Source organism: Opisthocomus hoazin, chromosome 18 (genome assembly GCF_030867145.1).
Source record: "Opisthocomus hoazin isolate bOpiHoa1 chromosome 18, bOpiHoa1.hap1, whole genome shotgun sequence".
In the NCBI taxonomy this organism is placed as follows: Eukaryota; Metazoa; Chordata; class Aves; order Opisthocomiformes; family Opisthocomidae; genus Opisthocomus; species Opisthocomus hoazin.
In genome coordinates this window covers 428,410-444,640 of record NC_134431.1, presented here as the reverse complement: position 1 = coordinate 444,640, position 16,231 = coordinate 428,410, and the positions used below count along the sequence as shown (strand labels likewise).

The following is a 16,231-nucleotide window of genomic DNA, read 5'->3' as shown; positions in this document are numbered from 1 at the left end:
CCTGCAGGTGGAGGGTTGGCACAATAACCAAACCACAGCAGCAGAACATGATTTAGTAAAAAAGCTTATATCCTCAAAGTTGTGAGGTGAAAGACTACTAGACAGCTTCCCTAAGTCTCAAGACAATCAAGTAGTTTACTCTGGGAAAGAACAGATAGTTCCCATCCCTTAATTTTGAAGATGCATTTATTTAAACTAATCTCAAACAGGTGAAATACCAAAGTGTGTTTTAACAACCTACTGCTAGCTTTAGTCTGTAAGCTCTGAATCTTCCAATTAATTTTAGAAAACTTTTTATTTATATGCCTGTGACTTCTTAGGTTCAAGAAGTGTATTCATGAGAACTTGAACCTGAGAGCTTTGCAAATCATAAAATCAAGATTTGCATAACCTTTTCATTTTAATGGATTTTCTTTCAGACATATTGTATGTTAGCAATAGCGATATTTCATTCATTTAATATTTTCTAGTTCATCAGATCTAGAAAACGCTAGTAGCACAAACACATTACTTACCTGATCTTTGGAAAAAGCTTTGACATGAATGTTTTTGACAGTCTGAACTACACCATCATAAAACTTCACAGTATATGTACCTAAAATTTGAAAATAAAGCATAAGAGTTTAAAGATCAGAAGTTATTTAACAGAACAACTGCTAACAGCTCCAATACTCTAGCTGCATATTTAGCTCTAGATAAAAGCTGACTTATCTGTGGTGTTAGAAACTTCAACAGCAGAGGTCTTATCACTGGCCAGGTAAGGAATAAACAGTGAAATTACCAAAAATAATTATGGTAAGCATAGAGGTGCCTGTCTAAGCTTAAGAGTTGCTCCTTAGATATAATTTCCTTACCAAACCCCAAAATACTTTTGGTGGAATACTCCAACAGAGAATTACACAGACTTTTTCTCCTGGATCATGACATATAGTCAACCTAAAGAAAGCACAGCACAAGTCCAGGAACCTTCATGGTTACTTACTGACATTCACAACGCATGGCTGTTCTTTTTTCTGTCCCCGTTCCCTGCCCCCCCCCCAACTTCTAAAGGGTTTTCGCAGCTCTGACACTAGTATTACTGTGGTTACATGCACCTCTTGGCAATAAACTTAAGAGCAAACCACTTTTCCCAAACACACACTTAAAGCAATTACTGACTGCATACGTCAGCAGAAAGTTCTTTTATCTCATGAAAGGGATCAAAGGTTAAGTTAACAAAGTTGATGGCAGATTAAAGCATAGAACTGAAAATGAAAATTTTCCCGCTTGCTTTCTGCCTGCCGTACTCTCTCCATCTTCGCAAAACAGAAATGCATCACTAGCACGCACGACAACACCAAAAGTGACTCCTTACCATCTTTGTTAACAGAAGTAACTTTGGCTGGATAGAAGCGACAGTCAGACCAGCATGCCAATACCTGATCATTTATATGAAATCCCTACAAGACAGTAGTTAAAGTGTTTTCATCTGAGAATTACTGAAACATACAACTTCATTAAAACATCACAATGATTAGTCTTCCAACATCTAAAATAAACCATACAACTTATACAGGAGCCAATACAGCAATAGTGAAGCATTTTAATGGTCATAATTATACAACTGCACATTGAACTGTTACGTACTCAAGTGTCCTATTTTCTACTTACTGCACAACCTTCTTCCTCATGTAATCCTTCTTTTCTTAACTGTATCTTCTCTAAAGGACGTAAATACGGACTGTCCCAACAAAACCATTCATCATATCTATGGTTCCAGCGTTTGAAATGGATAAGTACTTTTCCTTCTTCGTAATCAATTTCTTCAATGTGAGCTGGATACCTGGTCAAAAGGTAGATTAACATATTTCAATTAAGAATACGGCAAGCTGTCTCAATTAACTACAGTACAAAATGTTACACAAATGGGGCCTTCTGCATGATCAAAAGCAAAATATCTGAAGATCTGGTTGATCAGGTGTGATGAGAAGCCAACTCACTATACCTAACAACCTTCAGTTTCTACGATCATAGTATTATTTGATCTATTGCTTGTATAAGTCATAAAGATGCTACAAAACAACTAAGAGCTCAGCACAGGACGAACAGCAAAGGCAAGCACTGGCTGCAGGCAGAGCAGACAAACTAAGGAGTTCTTAGTCTGGTGTGGAGAAAATTGTAACTAGAGATAAAAAAAAGGCAGAAAAACCTTCCTTATCCCTAGAGATTTCACATATACACAAAAAATGACAGCCTCAGCTCCCTCTTGATAAGAGTAACACCTGGAGGTCAATACACTCACTTCCCTCGGAGATATCCATCAACAGGCATCACGAATCATCTTACCAAGGTAACAGCAGAAGTCTAGCAGGCACGCTAAACCTAGTTTAAGTTCTAGATTCTCTAAGTCCAATTTCATCTGCAAAGTCCTGGGACTTTGAAATAAAAATATCTCAGTATATCAGAAGTACAGGAATCTGAGCAGAGTTAAATCCAGTTGTTTCTAATCAGGAAGACCTTATAAACTATGCATTTCTTTAATTGCATTGGTAATTTGTAACTTCAGCAAGTATTTCAGAATCATAGCATATTTCACTATCCCAGTTGAAGATAACATCCCAAGTATCGCTGTTTTCCCCTCCACAATAATAGTGCCAGGAGAAAAGTCTTCACTTCTCAGTGTTTTCAGTTATTTGTGGAAGAAATGCAAGGCCCCACTGAATTCCTAAACAAAAGGCCTGAAGAAAAAAAACCCCACACCGAAATCCGCAAGTATTCTTTACCTGATAAGTCACACTTGAAAAGATAGAAGGGGCAGAAAGAAACAGCATCTCCAAAAGATCAAGCCTGATGATAAAAAGAAAACCTAGACACTTCAGAATGAAGACTTCAATGTAACAGATTACCATTTTACAGTCCTACACAGGTTAAAAGCTACCTACAACTGAAATTCTTCAGCATATCTTAGACACGTCGAGTCATGACTTCTTCAAAAAAAGCCACAAGCAGGCCTCACTAGAGACTTACACTGCAGCCACGGACTGAGGCCCTGCCCAGCACTCGATGCCACATGCCTAAAGCTACGCCATTAGTTCATCCCAATATATTACCAAAACACATGCGGGAAAGTCTGCAGAGGGGAGCAGGACAAATGGCACGGGCATCTCTAACTGGTTACCAGCTTCCTAGGAAGTAAGTAACTTTCTTCATGTGACAGTCAATGTATTTCATATTTGGGTAACCCCGAGCACTGCCCTGCACAGGTTCATGAGGGGGGAATATTCAAAGTCTGTCCACATATAACAACATAGTTCTATTAAATGTACTTTATTCTTCACTATCTCAGCAACTGCCTATCACTAAGTACAGGTAATGACAAAAATCAGCATCCAGTTCCCTGCAAAGTGCAGTAAAAACAGGGGCACGAATTCCCAGGTCCTCTCAACAAGAGACTAGCCAGGACACTTTACCATCAAGACGGCAACAGGCCTGGAGCTTATCCAGATTCTCCAAGATCGAGAGGGAAGCTGATAAAAATGACAGAGCACTGGTTCAACACTAAGCTAAAAATCCAGTCCATGCAGATAACCATCTCTGGTCAACAGCATCTCCAGACTCAATCCACTAACTTTCTCCTACTGAGAAGAGACAAGCCCAAGTGACAAGAGCCAACTAACTCTCTGACGCAAGACTGTTCCCTGCTTCATACCCAGTAAAAGCAGGAACCTTCTCCACCAGCAGAACCATCATCCCAGAACCATGCACCAGTATCATCTGCACCTATCCCACCTCACCTTCTTAAGACTCTCTGATGGGGAAGAGATGCTGATTTATCATCAAGAACGGCAAAAAATACACCTGACAATGAGACCAAATTTCAGGCTGGTTGAGAGCCAGTGTGGCTGAACTGGAGCTCTCAGCCAGCTCCTGGATAACGTGCTGCAGTATCTGAAGAAATCATCTTTTTCTGAAGCAACCAAGAGCAGCAAACATGTTCAGTGCTCTTGACTGGAACAGCAAACATATGACAAGCTGTGCTAGACCTATCCGCAAACTCTTGACAGCCCCCACCTTGGCACCATCTTCGTTTCAGATGCAAACCACAGTGTGGCAACTTCGAAAGGTTCATAGGTTCTCAACAGCTCTGAGCACGACACATTGACAGCACAAGCTTCCTGCCTCCAACATGCATCCGCAGCCTTCAAAGCACTGAGCAAGCATGGAGAGGAGGCATCAGTCCTCACAGATCTATACAGCAGAGAAGTAATACAGCATATCCATACACATGCACCAAAAAGCCTCTGGACACACCAAGGGGTAGAGATAATTAAAAAGAAATTCAGACTTCTTTATCAAGAAAACATACTATGAGAGGACACACAAAGTGAAGGGCCAAGAGCTGAAGCCTGGCTAAGGTCTGAAAAATAAGAGTGCAGCTGCCACGTGTCCAGGGATGGTCCAATATATCCTCCCCCAGACCACAAAGGAAGCAGGCAGCTGATTCCATGGGTCTTCGAGACAGCTAACTGATCCTGGGTAAGAAATCCCCAGCTGGTACCGATTTGAATACTTGTGTAACACACTAAGCAAAAAAAGCTGAAGTCACACGCAACTTCTTGCAATATATTGGGAGGCCAAAACAAGTAGTTTTACAGCTCATTTCAAAAGGAATTATGAGCTTTTGCCTTTCAAGGCCTTATGCACCAGCTAAACAGTAAGGGAAAACCTCCAAGATGCCTAAACTGCTGGCATTAGTTTTGTTAACAGCCCAAGTGACAATCAAAAGCTCAAACAGCGTAACTCTCAACAGACAGGGGTTAGCAATGACTGGCAACTTCAGAACACTGCTGTCAGAGCACAGTAAACAATACGAAAAGGGGTTTATTGTAGACACAAATGTAAAACCATCCTCTTCTGTGACGAGGAAAATATCTGGAAATCCAGAATCAGTGCTGACTGAAGGAGTTCTTCTCTTTCAGTCCTTGACTAGTTTGTCTCCCTTCTCATTTCCTATACACCAAAATAGATTTGCTGTACACTCCCCCTCTCTCAGAGGTAGGAAGGGACAAGCTTACTGCAGTCAAAGCAATGCTGAGAGGAAAGGAAGTGTCCAGAAGAACCACTGTTCTGAAGGATAACAGCTACAGGGTTTCATCTTTTCAGTACTGAGACAAGTCCTGACAGCATGAGCAACAGAACTCATGAGACTGCCAATCTCTACCATAACAAGGTACACAATACCCTAACAATACTAGTCTTGTCCTCAATACCCAGAATCAGAAGTCTCTTCATATCCATTTTACTTCCACAACAGACAGAAGAACTTGAAAAAGGTGTCATTACAAGAAGGTAACACAAGAGGTGTCATCATTTGCCTACCGCAGGTGTCCGGTAGAGAGTCATCCTCTTTTCGACAGGACAGGATGTCTGCAGCTAGCCAGTACTGACGAGTTTAATGATCTAACACGAAGATTTCCAACAACTCAATTCAGCCAGACGTACGTCATTACAGCTAGCCTCTCCGGGCTCTCTCCATTTAGGACTGTGTTACTGGAGCAGCCCCACTATCCCATCCTCTGAACTCCAGCACCGTGCACCAAGAGACGTTTCCGCGTGCACGGAGGCACTGCTTGATGGCCAGAGCTCTCCTCCTTTGGTGCTCTGAGGTCAGACACTGCCACCAGCCTTCATGACAGCTTTCATGCATTAACAGGCTCTAAGACCTAAGCCCAGTACTAAAAGTACTAACCCTGGAGTGTCAGTCTAGGAGGTGACAAGACAACTGCACCAGGAATTGAAGCACACTAACACATTATGACTCCAGATACAGCAAAGCAACCTTTGATAAGAGCTCTAAAGGTGCAAAATTCACTTTGCACTTTGGCAGAGAGCAGACTCTGCATTGACTACTCTGCTGGCACACGTAAGTTTTTATCCTCTTCAGTAGGGTTGCCATCACATCCAAACACCCCAAAAGTCCTGAACTAGCATTTCAGGGCACAAGCCACTGTCATGAAAGGCTGACAAATGGGGCTCTAGGATGAAACAGTTCCCAAAGCACTACTGTCATTTGAGAAGCAATAGTGACTCATGAATTGACTGGTGTGTTCGGTACTGAGCACAGGAGTCAAAGCCAGCCCTCCAATCAAACAAGAGGTTTCTGCTGATGTTCAAGTGTCAACACTGCAAAGTACACAAGAAAAGCTTGGACCTCTGAAGGTCTAGCACCGGGAAAAGCAAGTATCAGCAAATGGAAAGTTTCGTATCCACATAAAAGGAGAGCATTGTAACCACACCATGTGTGGTAGTAGCAGGGGAAAAGAGAAACCTGCTGTCCTCTACAAACCCACACCTGGGGAGGTGCGCCAGCCTGTCGCCACCAGCACTGCCCAAAGAAAATAAGCTGCCAGCTCTTACAAATTTTGGTTCACAAACGCTGGAAACAGAAATACATGCAGATCACCAGTCAAGGAAACACGGACTTTCTGACCCAGGTTTCAAAAGCTTAGCAAGCAAAAGAAAAATTTCAGAACTGGCGAGTTAATGACTAAGTTGCAAGATCAAAGTGTTGCAAAACACTGGGCATAAGGCAGGTCGTTTAAGATCAAGTTATTTTAGAAAACAACAGGGCTTGGTTTTGGACATGCAGCAGATCCAAAACTCAAATTTAAGCCAAAGGACTGTGGGAAGTACAGCAGGTGTTGAATTTCCCCTCCAAAGTTTTCCCACGCGAGAGCTGTGTACTCCCATACTTTTGAGACACTGTTGTTGTCCAAACATGTCAGAATGATAACAGTCATGGACACAAATTCTTAGCCTTACTCAAACACCATCTATACTAAACTGCATCTTTAATAAGTTTACATTACAGACAGGCTAACAAATATCATTTTTGTAGGCATGACTATCTTCTTGCTGTCTAAACAATGCTCAAGAATACAAAAGATGTATGCAGTTTCAGATCTAAATCCTACCTACGCAATTCTTGCTTACACAGGAAAGTCAACATAACATGCAAGTATGTTTTAATGTTTGTACTTCATATTCTTTCCACGAAGAGCTATGCTTATTCTTTTTCACAATTCCAAACCCCTTGTACCTGAAAAGCAGAGAAATACTCTGCATGGAACCAAGATGTTTTGGAACAAGCCCGCCGTGTCTAAGGCAGTGCTCCATCCTTCCGCGATGTCCAGATGGTTTTCAATACTGACTTGGGCACGCTTAACCTGCCGGCAGGTTCCAGAGCCTAAAGCACAATCATGGCTAACCCACATAAACTCTAAAATAAATGTCAACTATAGCTGACTTCAGGAGAGAGAAGGTATCTTCAGCAACTAAAACAACCCAATTAATTCCTGTATTTAAGAAGTCTCTCTCTCCAACAGTTTTCATTGTATGCCTCATTCACTAAGCATTATGCAAGGCTAATTTTTGAGCTGACATCCTAAAACAAACAGTTAGAAGGCTCAAAGTCAGCCCAAGTAACTTTCAGGCCCTTTCCCCCCCTTCCTACTGCAGTGGTTAGTCAAGAAAAGCGTTCTTCCTCACAGCCGAAGTCTGCAAGGCAGGCTCCAGAGCAGACTTCTCAGCAAGCAGTGAACTTCCCTGCCCAGTTCTTCACGGCCAAAGCTGACCATCCTGACAGGAGCACAGACGGTAACCATTTCAATCAGACTTTAAAGCCCACAAATTCACAACAGCAATGAGAACGCCAGTAGTGAGGAACCACCTCAGGTATTCTGTACGGCAAAGCATCTATCTCTACATAATGTCTGCTCCCAATCTCTGTATAGCACAGAATTTAAAGTGTGAATTCAGGCGTACCAGCGCCTGCAGTCTCACTGATTTATGTGCAGTCCTATTTCCCAGACACAGACAGCACCAGTACACTTCTTTTTAAGGGCCAGCACAACATATCAGCATCTATCGCCCATTTCAACCACTGGTATATAAACTTTTATAAATTAACTACTTTCCTACAACCAATGGCCAGGACTAAATATTGTATCAATACAAAATGTTTAAGATATTAAAGACTTAGAGTTAACATAATATGAATGGTTTTAAAAAAATACCAGTTTTTTAATCTGTCACGGGCTTCCAACTGGGCTCCCACCTCAAAGTTGATCCCTCTTCTATTCGGAGGATGTTTTGTCATTTTGTAATATCAACACTGCTGATTTTATTCCCCTGAAAAATGCAATTAAATATCAATCACTAATCAACACATATACAATATAAGCTTATGCACCATAATCCCCAAAAGCTAGATATTAAGGGACCTCTGTATGTTTGTTTGCAGAATGTAATGGGGCCAATTATCTCAAACTAGGGTTCCCAAGCGACAGTGCGCAGAATCATTCAAAAAATGCGTTCAGAGGGGTAGCTACCGGACCATGGAAGACTGAAGCTCAACCTCTGCCCATCAGTCCAAGTTCCAGGTCAATTAAGAACTCTGCAACGGAATGTTTATTCACTACCAAGACAGACGCTTCATGACGCGCTCTCCCCCCTCCCGGTTTTGATGAAAACAAGGAATCCAGCCAACAGGAAGCGGGCAAAACCAAACGCAGCAACCATCTTACAACAGCTACCATGCTAGGGAAGCACTCGAGAGCACTACCTCACCTCATCGCTACTAATGCAACAGAGCTCAAAGACTTTAGAAATACATAGTTTCTTCAACCAATTTTAGAAGACTGTCTGTCTGCTTGCGTATTTGCAGTGCTTTCTTCCCACTTCTCCACCATTTTAACCAGAAAATAAAAATAGTCTTCATTAAGACATGTTTCCAACAGGTACTATAAAGGTTTAAGAAATCTTGCCAAAGCAGTTTCTCTCAAGGTACATTTAGTGGAAAGCCTGATCAGGAGTTACTTTCCCCAGATTTTTGTCAGTCGTTTCCCACAATTATAAGAAGCAAGTTGCGATCCATTCCTGTGGTCCTCAAGCTCACAAGATCCAAAAATACGAATAAGTCTTATTCAATACTGTCCTTCTTACAGTAAGGCTATATCTTCAAGATTCAATTAAATATGTATAAAATGGATGTGAGTTAAAAACACCTTCTAGTCTCACTACAAGAAGAAGGAGACATGCACTGGCAACAGGAATAAGCAGCAGTGCCTCGGTTCACACAATGCATAAACAAGAATGATATCCACTGAGCTGCATCTGTAAAAGGATTAACAGTATTGTGTTAGAAACTAATCTAAGTTCAACCGTGGTTCAGAAATCAAAGATCTTTAGGAAAGTCATAAATCTTCTCTCACAGGGAAAAGCTACTCCATCTACAAACTCTTCAAACCAGGCCATTTGCCAAGGGCCGGCCATGGAGGCACCACCTCGAGGATCATAACCACACCACAAAGAAGCTTCTCTGCCAGAAGATGATCTGCTGTCTTCCTCTAAAGCACTGCTTTCAGACTCCTCTTCACTACCGTGAATGCAGCCTGCAATGGGGGGGGGGGAAACATGCTATTGCCTGTAGGCTCAATTCACAACACAGTGATTCACACCGAACGAAAAAATACTTTAGCCACCTAGGAACTGAGAAACATTGCACGTTACTTTTCTGGAGTATCTGGTAACAAACTGTGAGTATTCCCAGCATCGGCCTCAATCAGCCCAGGAATGACTGTCTTCTAATATGGCTAGAGGCTGGTGCAGGAGGTATTTATCTACCACCTCCATAACTTTTAATTGGGAAAGGAGATGGGGAAGGAAATTAAGGAAAAGTCAGGATGGTTGGGGTTTTAAGTTCTGATGAAAAATAAACAGCAAGAATTAAAAATAAACCCCGAACCTGGAGATCCAAAAAGCAAATGCAAAGCTACATTTTCTTTTTTAAACAGTTTATTCACCCTCACCTCAAACATCTACTATTTTCTCTGCAGATTTACACCATTAAAATACCACTTTCTCACAACTAGCAATAGAAATCCATACCTCCAGATGTGGAGCAGACACACATTTTGCTTAATACTTGTAGAAGAAATTACAGCTGCACAATGACTACTGCAAACTTATTTTTCCTTTTCACTAAGTAGGGACATGGAACGACCACGTACTCCTAAAAGCACTGGAAGTACATTATCGAAGCTCTCTGCAGGGGTCCCCTTCGGCAATAGCTGCAACCCTGAAGAATGGGAGGCATTTCAGCTCACCTACGTGAGGCTGGAAGAGCAACGTATGCGTCTCCTGACTTCAGTAACAGGATCTCATACAATAGGGCTCCATAAATAAACATCAGTTTCGGTGAGGAAGGCCTTACTGTAGTTTCAGTCAAATATTAAAAAAACCTACCAGTATCACAACTAAATGGAAATCCGAAAAAAACAGCGGAAGCCATTTAACCATATTCACAGAGGTTGCAGATCCTGTAAAAAATCCACTCTGCCCACTTCACAGTGAGCATCAGCTGAACACCGGCACTCGTCAGAGCACACACATCCCGCACCTCATTAACCCAGCCACGCTTGTTACAAGGCAGCTGATCAGGAAGTTCAACGAGACAAACCGTGTGTGCAAAACACTCGCATCACTGCTCCCTCCCCAGAGTATTCCCTCCTCTTCCCCCCCAAGTTATGAAATTTGGGCTGCTTCGGGTTCTCTCACATCCCGCAACTGGATTTAGCTTGGTCCAGCAGTCCCTATGCCCAGCCTGCCTTGCCACGCAGGCTTTTTCATTTGCAGCTAATTTCAGCTCCCTCAAGCAGATACACACTGGGCAGAACATTGCACAAGCCAAATTGCTCCATCTCAGGAACTTTACCCTGAAATGTACAGCCTTAGAGGAAGGCTGAAGCCATACAATACAACCTCCACTGGGAGCCATCACATAGCTCTTCACAAACAAGGCCAACAGGCAACACTACAGCCCATCCACATCTCACCAGCATGACCTTGACCACGCTGAGAACTTTCATTTCTCACTGAACACAGGGGCCTGCCTCTGCTTCGACCTTTTACGTTTCAGCCTCTGTCCTCTCCTGCAAGGGCTACTTAAAAACATCAAACTACATCAAAACAGACGGTTAACAAACAACTCCAGACTAATCACAGTCACAGCTACAACTAGGAAATAACGCTTCATCAGAACACCTCTTCTAAAATTTTCTTCAGCAGAAAATGAATTGGTACTGACTTGGTAACTAACACGCGCAGGCTTTTCACTTCACTTTTCACTCTGGGAATCCATTTTCCTCCTGCACTCAAGGCCACAATTAAAATAAGGGGTAGTCACCAGGCCCACACCCAAAGCTGTACAGCTTTTCTCCAAAACTTCCTATTCCACTAGGAATTAGACCTACTGCAGGAACAAATACTCTGGGTTTAGACAAGTCACTACTTTCAACAGAAACTATTTCCGAATCTACATCACTGAAAGTACACGTTTCTGTTGTTTTAAAAGGGAGACCCTTTTCCTCCCCGTTAACAGCTAAATTACCTCATGCTGACTTTTAAGACTATTCAGCTATTCCAATACTCACAGGTACCAATCAGGAAGGCACATTTATACCAGGGCAACGCAGAGGAGAACAGGTTTACATTAATACTGATCCCTTCAGGGATCATGATTTTTGTCTTTTAAAAGAAGTTTTCAGCTCTGCTAACAGGGCAGGTCCTGCACACCCATACTCGTACTCGTTGTTCTCTTCGGTTTTAAGCTCTGTCACAGTGCTGAGCGCCAAACCTGGCACATCACTACATTCCAACAGAACAGGTTTCCTCTGGAAGCTGGAGAAATCTTTCATATTATCACACAGAAGAAAATCAAGCAGTTCTGGCAAACTTTCTCATTCAGTAGTAACAGCCTCTATTGTTTTCTCTCTGGAAACTGCAAAATCACTGCAGTCTTTTTCAAAATCTTACTACCTTTGCAAACATTGTTTTCCAAATCACTAGTAAGGATGATTAAACTATTGCCTACGTACCATCACACCAAAAACCCTGCCTTTAACTCAGTCCCACTTCCAGACTTCGCACTGTCTCAGTTCATTACTTCCTAGGCAGCTCAGAAGAAAGCAATTCACTCCCACAATTCAGCCTCTTATCTCCCTCTTTCTTTAGTGTACCTGTGCCAAACCCAGGGATTTCCCCTCCGGAGCACAGAGAAACAGGAACTCCATGAAAAATCATAGTTCTCTGGCTTGATAAAGGAGAACAGTAAACTTTGACTGTTTGCATAAATATACATTTTCCGTGCAAAGTAGTATTAAGTTTTATTCTGGATGGTGAGCTTGCTGTCCAGTTCCTGTGAGGTGTTCTACATCACTGGTGATTCAGCAGGACTACATGGTGGGTGGGACAAGTAGTGGGTTAATACAAAGCACTGGCAAAACCAGGGAGTAAAAGCAACTAGCAAGAGATTGTCCTGTGTCACTGCAGATGCAGCCCTGGTCTAACTGAACTGGGACACTAAAGGCAGCCCCAAGATCTGAAATGCGGTTCTCACACAAGCAACAAGACACAAATTCTCCTTCCTTCGTGTATAGCAGCATAAGCAGTTTCTATGCCAAAACAGGTTTACAGTCAATTCCACAAAGGTGAGGACAACTCTGCCATTCACTCCAGCACCAGACAGTGTTCCAGAACTGCTAGCATACCTACGTGCCCGATCTGAAACTGCCATGGACCAAGTCCAATCACATTTCAGACATAAGGTTTTTATTGCTCTGCAGTAGTTAGTTTTGACCTTTCTCTAATATCAGCTGCATACATGACAGCAAGCCTCGCAGCTTCGTCAGTGGTAAAATGATGAAAGCCTCACCCAGTTCACCCCCTACAATATGCACTCCCCCATCAGGAATGGCCAGTCCAGAGAAGTCCATGGTCCCCACCACAATCGGAAGACCTTGCAAGTGGATGACCACAGCCATACTGTGCTGAAACCACACACACCTGCAGATGAGAAAAGGTAATGGCTATATCAGACTGCAATCAGTATTTACAGACACCATTTGTATTGTACAATCCTAATGGCATCTTATGAAAACTAAGTACAAGTCTCTCAAACACTTAAACACCACTTTTAAAAATGTTTTGGCACTGACTTAGGAAGCTGATTACAACAGACTTTCAGCCTGCAGACAAGAGAAATCTGCCTACCAGGTTTTGCCTACAGCAGCATGGCTACCACGAAGAATTCCTCACTGCATCTTACCCTACACATAAAAACAGAAATAAAATCCCACACCTGTTAAAGTATTAAGCCAAAACCAGTTTCTGGACTAGCCATGCATCTAAGGGTCCCTGCGCTCCCGGCCTCATGTTTTGTTTACGCATACCATTTCACAGCAAGACCAGTAAGTTTTAGGACACGGCCCGAAGTTTCAGATGATGTCCTCGGCACTAGAATTGCAAAGCACTATGCCTCAGATATTCAGTCAAGTGCTTTTTAATGCAACAGAGGCAGAAACAGGAAATATTTGAACTGGACATGAAGACCATCAAACATTTCAACAAGTTCCAAGGAATACTGCACCATCTCCCTTTTTCTATCCAAAAGACACACTTCAAACACATGCAATTCTTATTTTTACCATGTAGGCTCCCCAACTAGATCTTAACCAGCACCCACTTCCCCAGATTCAATCAACAACTGCACAGGCAAACTCTCCAACTGAGCAACCCCAGCACTGAAACTGGATCCTGAACTGACACCTGCAATTTCCATAACAGCAGTACTTTACAGCTAATTGCTCAACACTGAAACATTCCCTCAAAGCATAAGACATTTTATTTCAGACTCCTAATTTTCCTCCATTTTCTACAAGCAGACTAACAAAACTGACAGCAGTAAAAATCCGCATTTGCTCCCCTCTTCAGACAGAGGTCAAGACTTACTCAAAGTACTCAGTGACAAAAGTGAAAAGGTAGCAGCAGACATACGTTACCCTCCCCAGGTCAAGATCCTCACACTCTCCCTAAGATCACAGGACATTGAGAACATCGTTTTCACCCTCTCAACAACATCCCATGTAACTGTGCTGTCAATTCAAATGGGTGGCGAGACTGGGACAGACCCAACACAGAAGTAGAAATTGTGAACATGTCTAATTCAACAGAATGAAAAAAGTATTTTTTTTATAATAAAACCTCTTTGAATTACCAAGTGCAATTAAAGAAATAAATAATCGTTACTCAGAAAAATTCTTTTCAATCATTTGATCATTTTTCATTTAGCTGTTCTGACTTCCCTTCTTTCTTCCTGTAACACACTAAAAGTCAAACACTCTTAAAACACTGAACAAGCAAAAAGATTTGGGGAAAAGGGTTTAAGTCACATGAAATAACGCAGGACTTTACTAATAAAATAACATTCCAGAAAGTCTACTTTAATGAAACTGCCATTTTTTTACTCCAACTGAAAATGGGCAGTCTTTAAGAATGTATAAATTTTATTTAGAGAAATATTATCCACAGTGCCTCTGCAAGAATTAAGAAAAACCTGAATTTTAAAGCAAAACTTCAAAAACTTAAAGAAAAGCTATAATTAACAAAACCAAGGATCCATGCTTATACTCACCAAGAAGAAACTCCCGTTTATATGGCTGCAAACATTCCAAACACTGTTGTACAACTACAGGGAAGGAAAAACATAAGTCATGTGAGTTTTGAGACTAAAACTAGCTTAAGAGTTCAAAAAAATATTTTCTCTACAGCCAACAATATCCCAGACACACAATAACACCTCTAGAACATCAATTTAATCTGAAAATATTTCAATACAGAGAGTCTGCAGGCTGCTGTGGTCCAAACTAGAGATAAACTTGGGAGATTCTTAGAGACACACAGACACTCCCTCCGCATATCCACATCAAATTTCTCTACTTTGGTGCACCAGATCTTTCAGAAAAACCCCACTGACTCAGCTAGTGGACAGTGGAACTGCTTCCACATGCAAGTAACTCCAAAGCCAAGGTACTGTCTGCAGACCTTTACAGACTAGATCACTGACACGTTAAAGCCACCCTATGGGCCAAGCTGCACTCACGGGAAGTTACAGCCTACAGTCAGTTTTACCTGGTACGCTGAGAATGTACGAATCGAGGTGAAATGACAGGCTAAAGATCCAGCACAGATGATCACAACGAGTCCACCACCTCTGTCAATGGATTACTAAACACGAAAGCAAGAGTTCCTACTGTTGGGTGTCCCCGCTCCCCTTTATCTCCTTTGCTTTTGCGGTGGATTGACCCTGGCTGACACCAGGTGCCCACCAAAGCTGCTCTTCTACTGTTCCCCTCCTCAGCTTGGCAGCGGAGAGAAAATATAACAAAAGCTCGTGCGTCCAGATAAGGACAGGGAGGTCACTCAGCAATCACCATCAGAGGCAAAGCAGACTCAAGTTGGGGAAAAATAATTTAATTTATTACTAATCAAATTAGAGTAGGATAATGAGAAATAAAACCTGATCTTAAAACACCTTCCCCCCACCCCTCCCTTCTTCCCAGGCTCAACTTGACTCCCGAATTCACTACCTCCTCCCCCCGAGCAGTGCAGGGGGGCAGGGAATGGGAGCTGCAGTCAGCTCATCACACATTGTCTCTTCCTCCTCAGTGGAGGACTCCTCACACTCTGCCCCTGCCCCAGCGTGGGTCCCTTCCATGGGGTGCAGTCCCTCAGGCACAGACTGCTCCAGCGTGGGTCCCCATGGGGTCATAAGCCCTGCCAGCAAACCTGAGCCAGCGTGGGCTCCTCTCTCCACGGGTCCACAGCTCCTGCCAGGAGCCTGCTCCAGCGCAGGCTCCCCACAGGGTCACAGCTTCCTTCAGGCATCTGCCTGGCCCACCACAGTCTGCTCCACGGCTGCAGGCAACCTCTGCTCCAGCACCTGGAGCACCTCCTGCCCTCCTTCTGCACTGGCCTCGGGGTCTGCAGAGCTGTTGCTCTCACATCGTCTCACTCCTCTCTGGCTGCAACTGCTGTTGCACAGTAATTTTTTTCCCCTTCTTAACTCTGTTATCCCAGAGGTGCTCCCACCATCGCTGATGGGCTCGGCCTTGGCCAGCAGCGGGTCCGTCCTGGAGCCGGCTGGCACTGGCTCTGTTGGACATGGGGGAAGCTTCCAGCAGCTTCTCACAGAAGCCCCTCCTGTAGCCCCCCCACTACCACAACCTTGCCACACAAACCCCCTACAGCTGCCTTTTTTTTTTTTTTTTAAACTTTCCCTTTCTCCATTATTCCAAGTTGCAGAAATTCTTCACTGTTCTCCCCACTTTTCTATCTAACCACTACTCGGCAGGTA

The 16,231-nt window shown here is 42.9% G+C and overlaps 1 protein-coding gene across 5 annotated transcripts in view; it reads right to left on the bottom strand.

The window, feature by feature from the left end:
• PHF20 (PHD finger protein 20) overlaps window positions 1-16,231 on the bottom strand; it is a 72,560-nt gene that overhangs the window by 50,364 nt on the left and 5,965 nt on the right. For 4 of the 5 annotated variants that reach the window (XM_075438934.1, XM_075438933.1, XM_075438936.1 and 1 more), the window contains exons 2-6: window positions 14,510-14,563; window positions 8,055-8,169; window positions 1,651-1,822; window positions 1,355-1,439; window positions 516-595 (exon numbers count right to left, since the gene is read on the bottom strand). In XM_075438934.1, the coding sequence (XP_075295049.1) occupies window positions 516-595; window positions 1,355-1,439; window positions 1,651-1,822; window positions 8,055-8,137 (420 nt within the window). In that variant the 5' untranslated portion in view covers window positions 8,138-8,169; window positions 14,510-14,563. Of the gene's footprint in view, window positions 1-515; window positions 596-1,354; window positions 1,440-1,650; window positions 1,823-8,054; window positions 8,170-12,751; window positions 12,883-14,509; window positions 14,564-16,231 lie in introns of all 5 variants that reach the window. The other variant, XM_075438935.1, reaches the window with a different exon arrangement.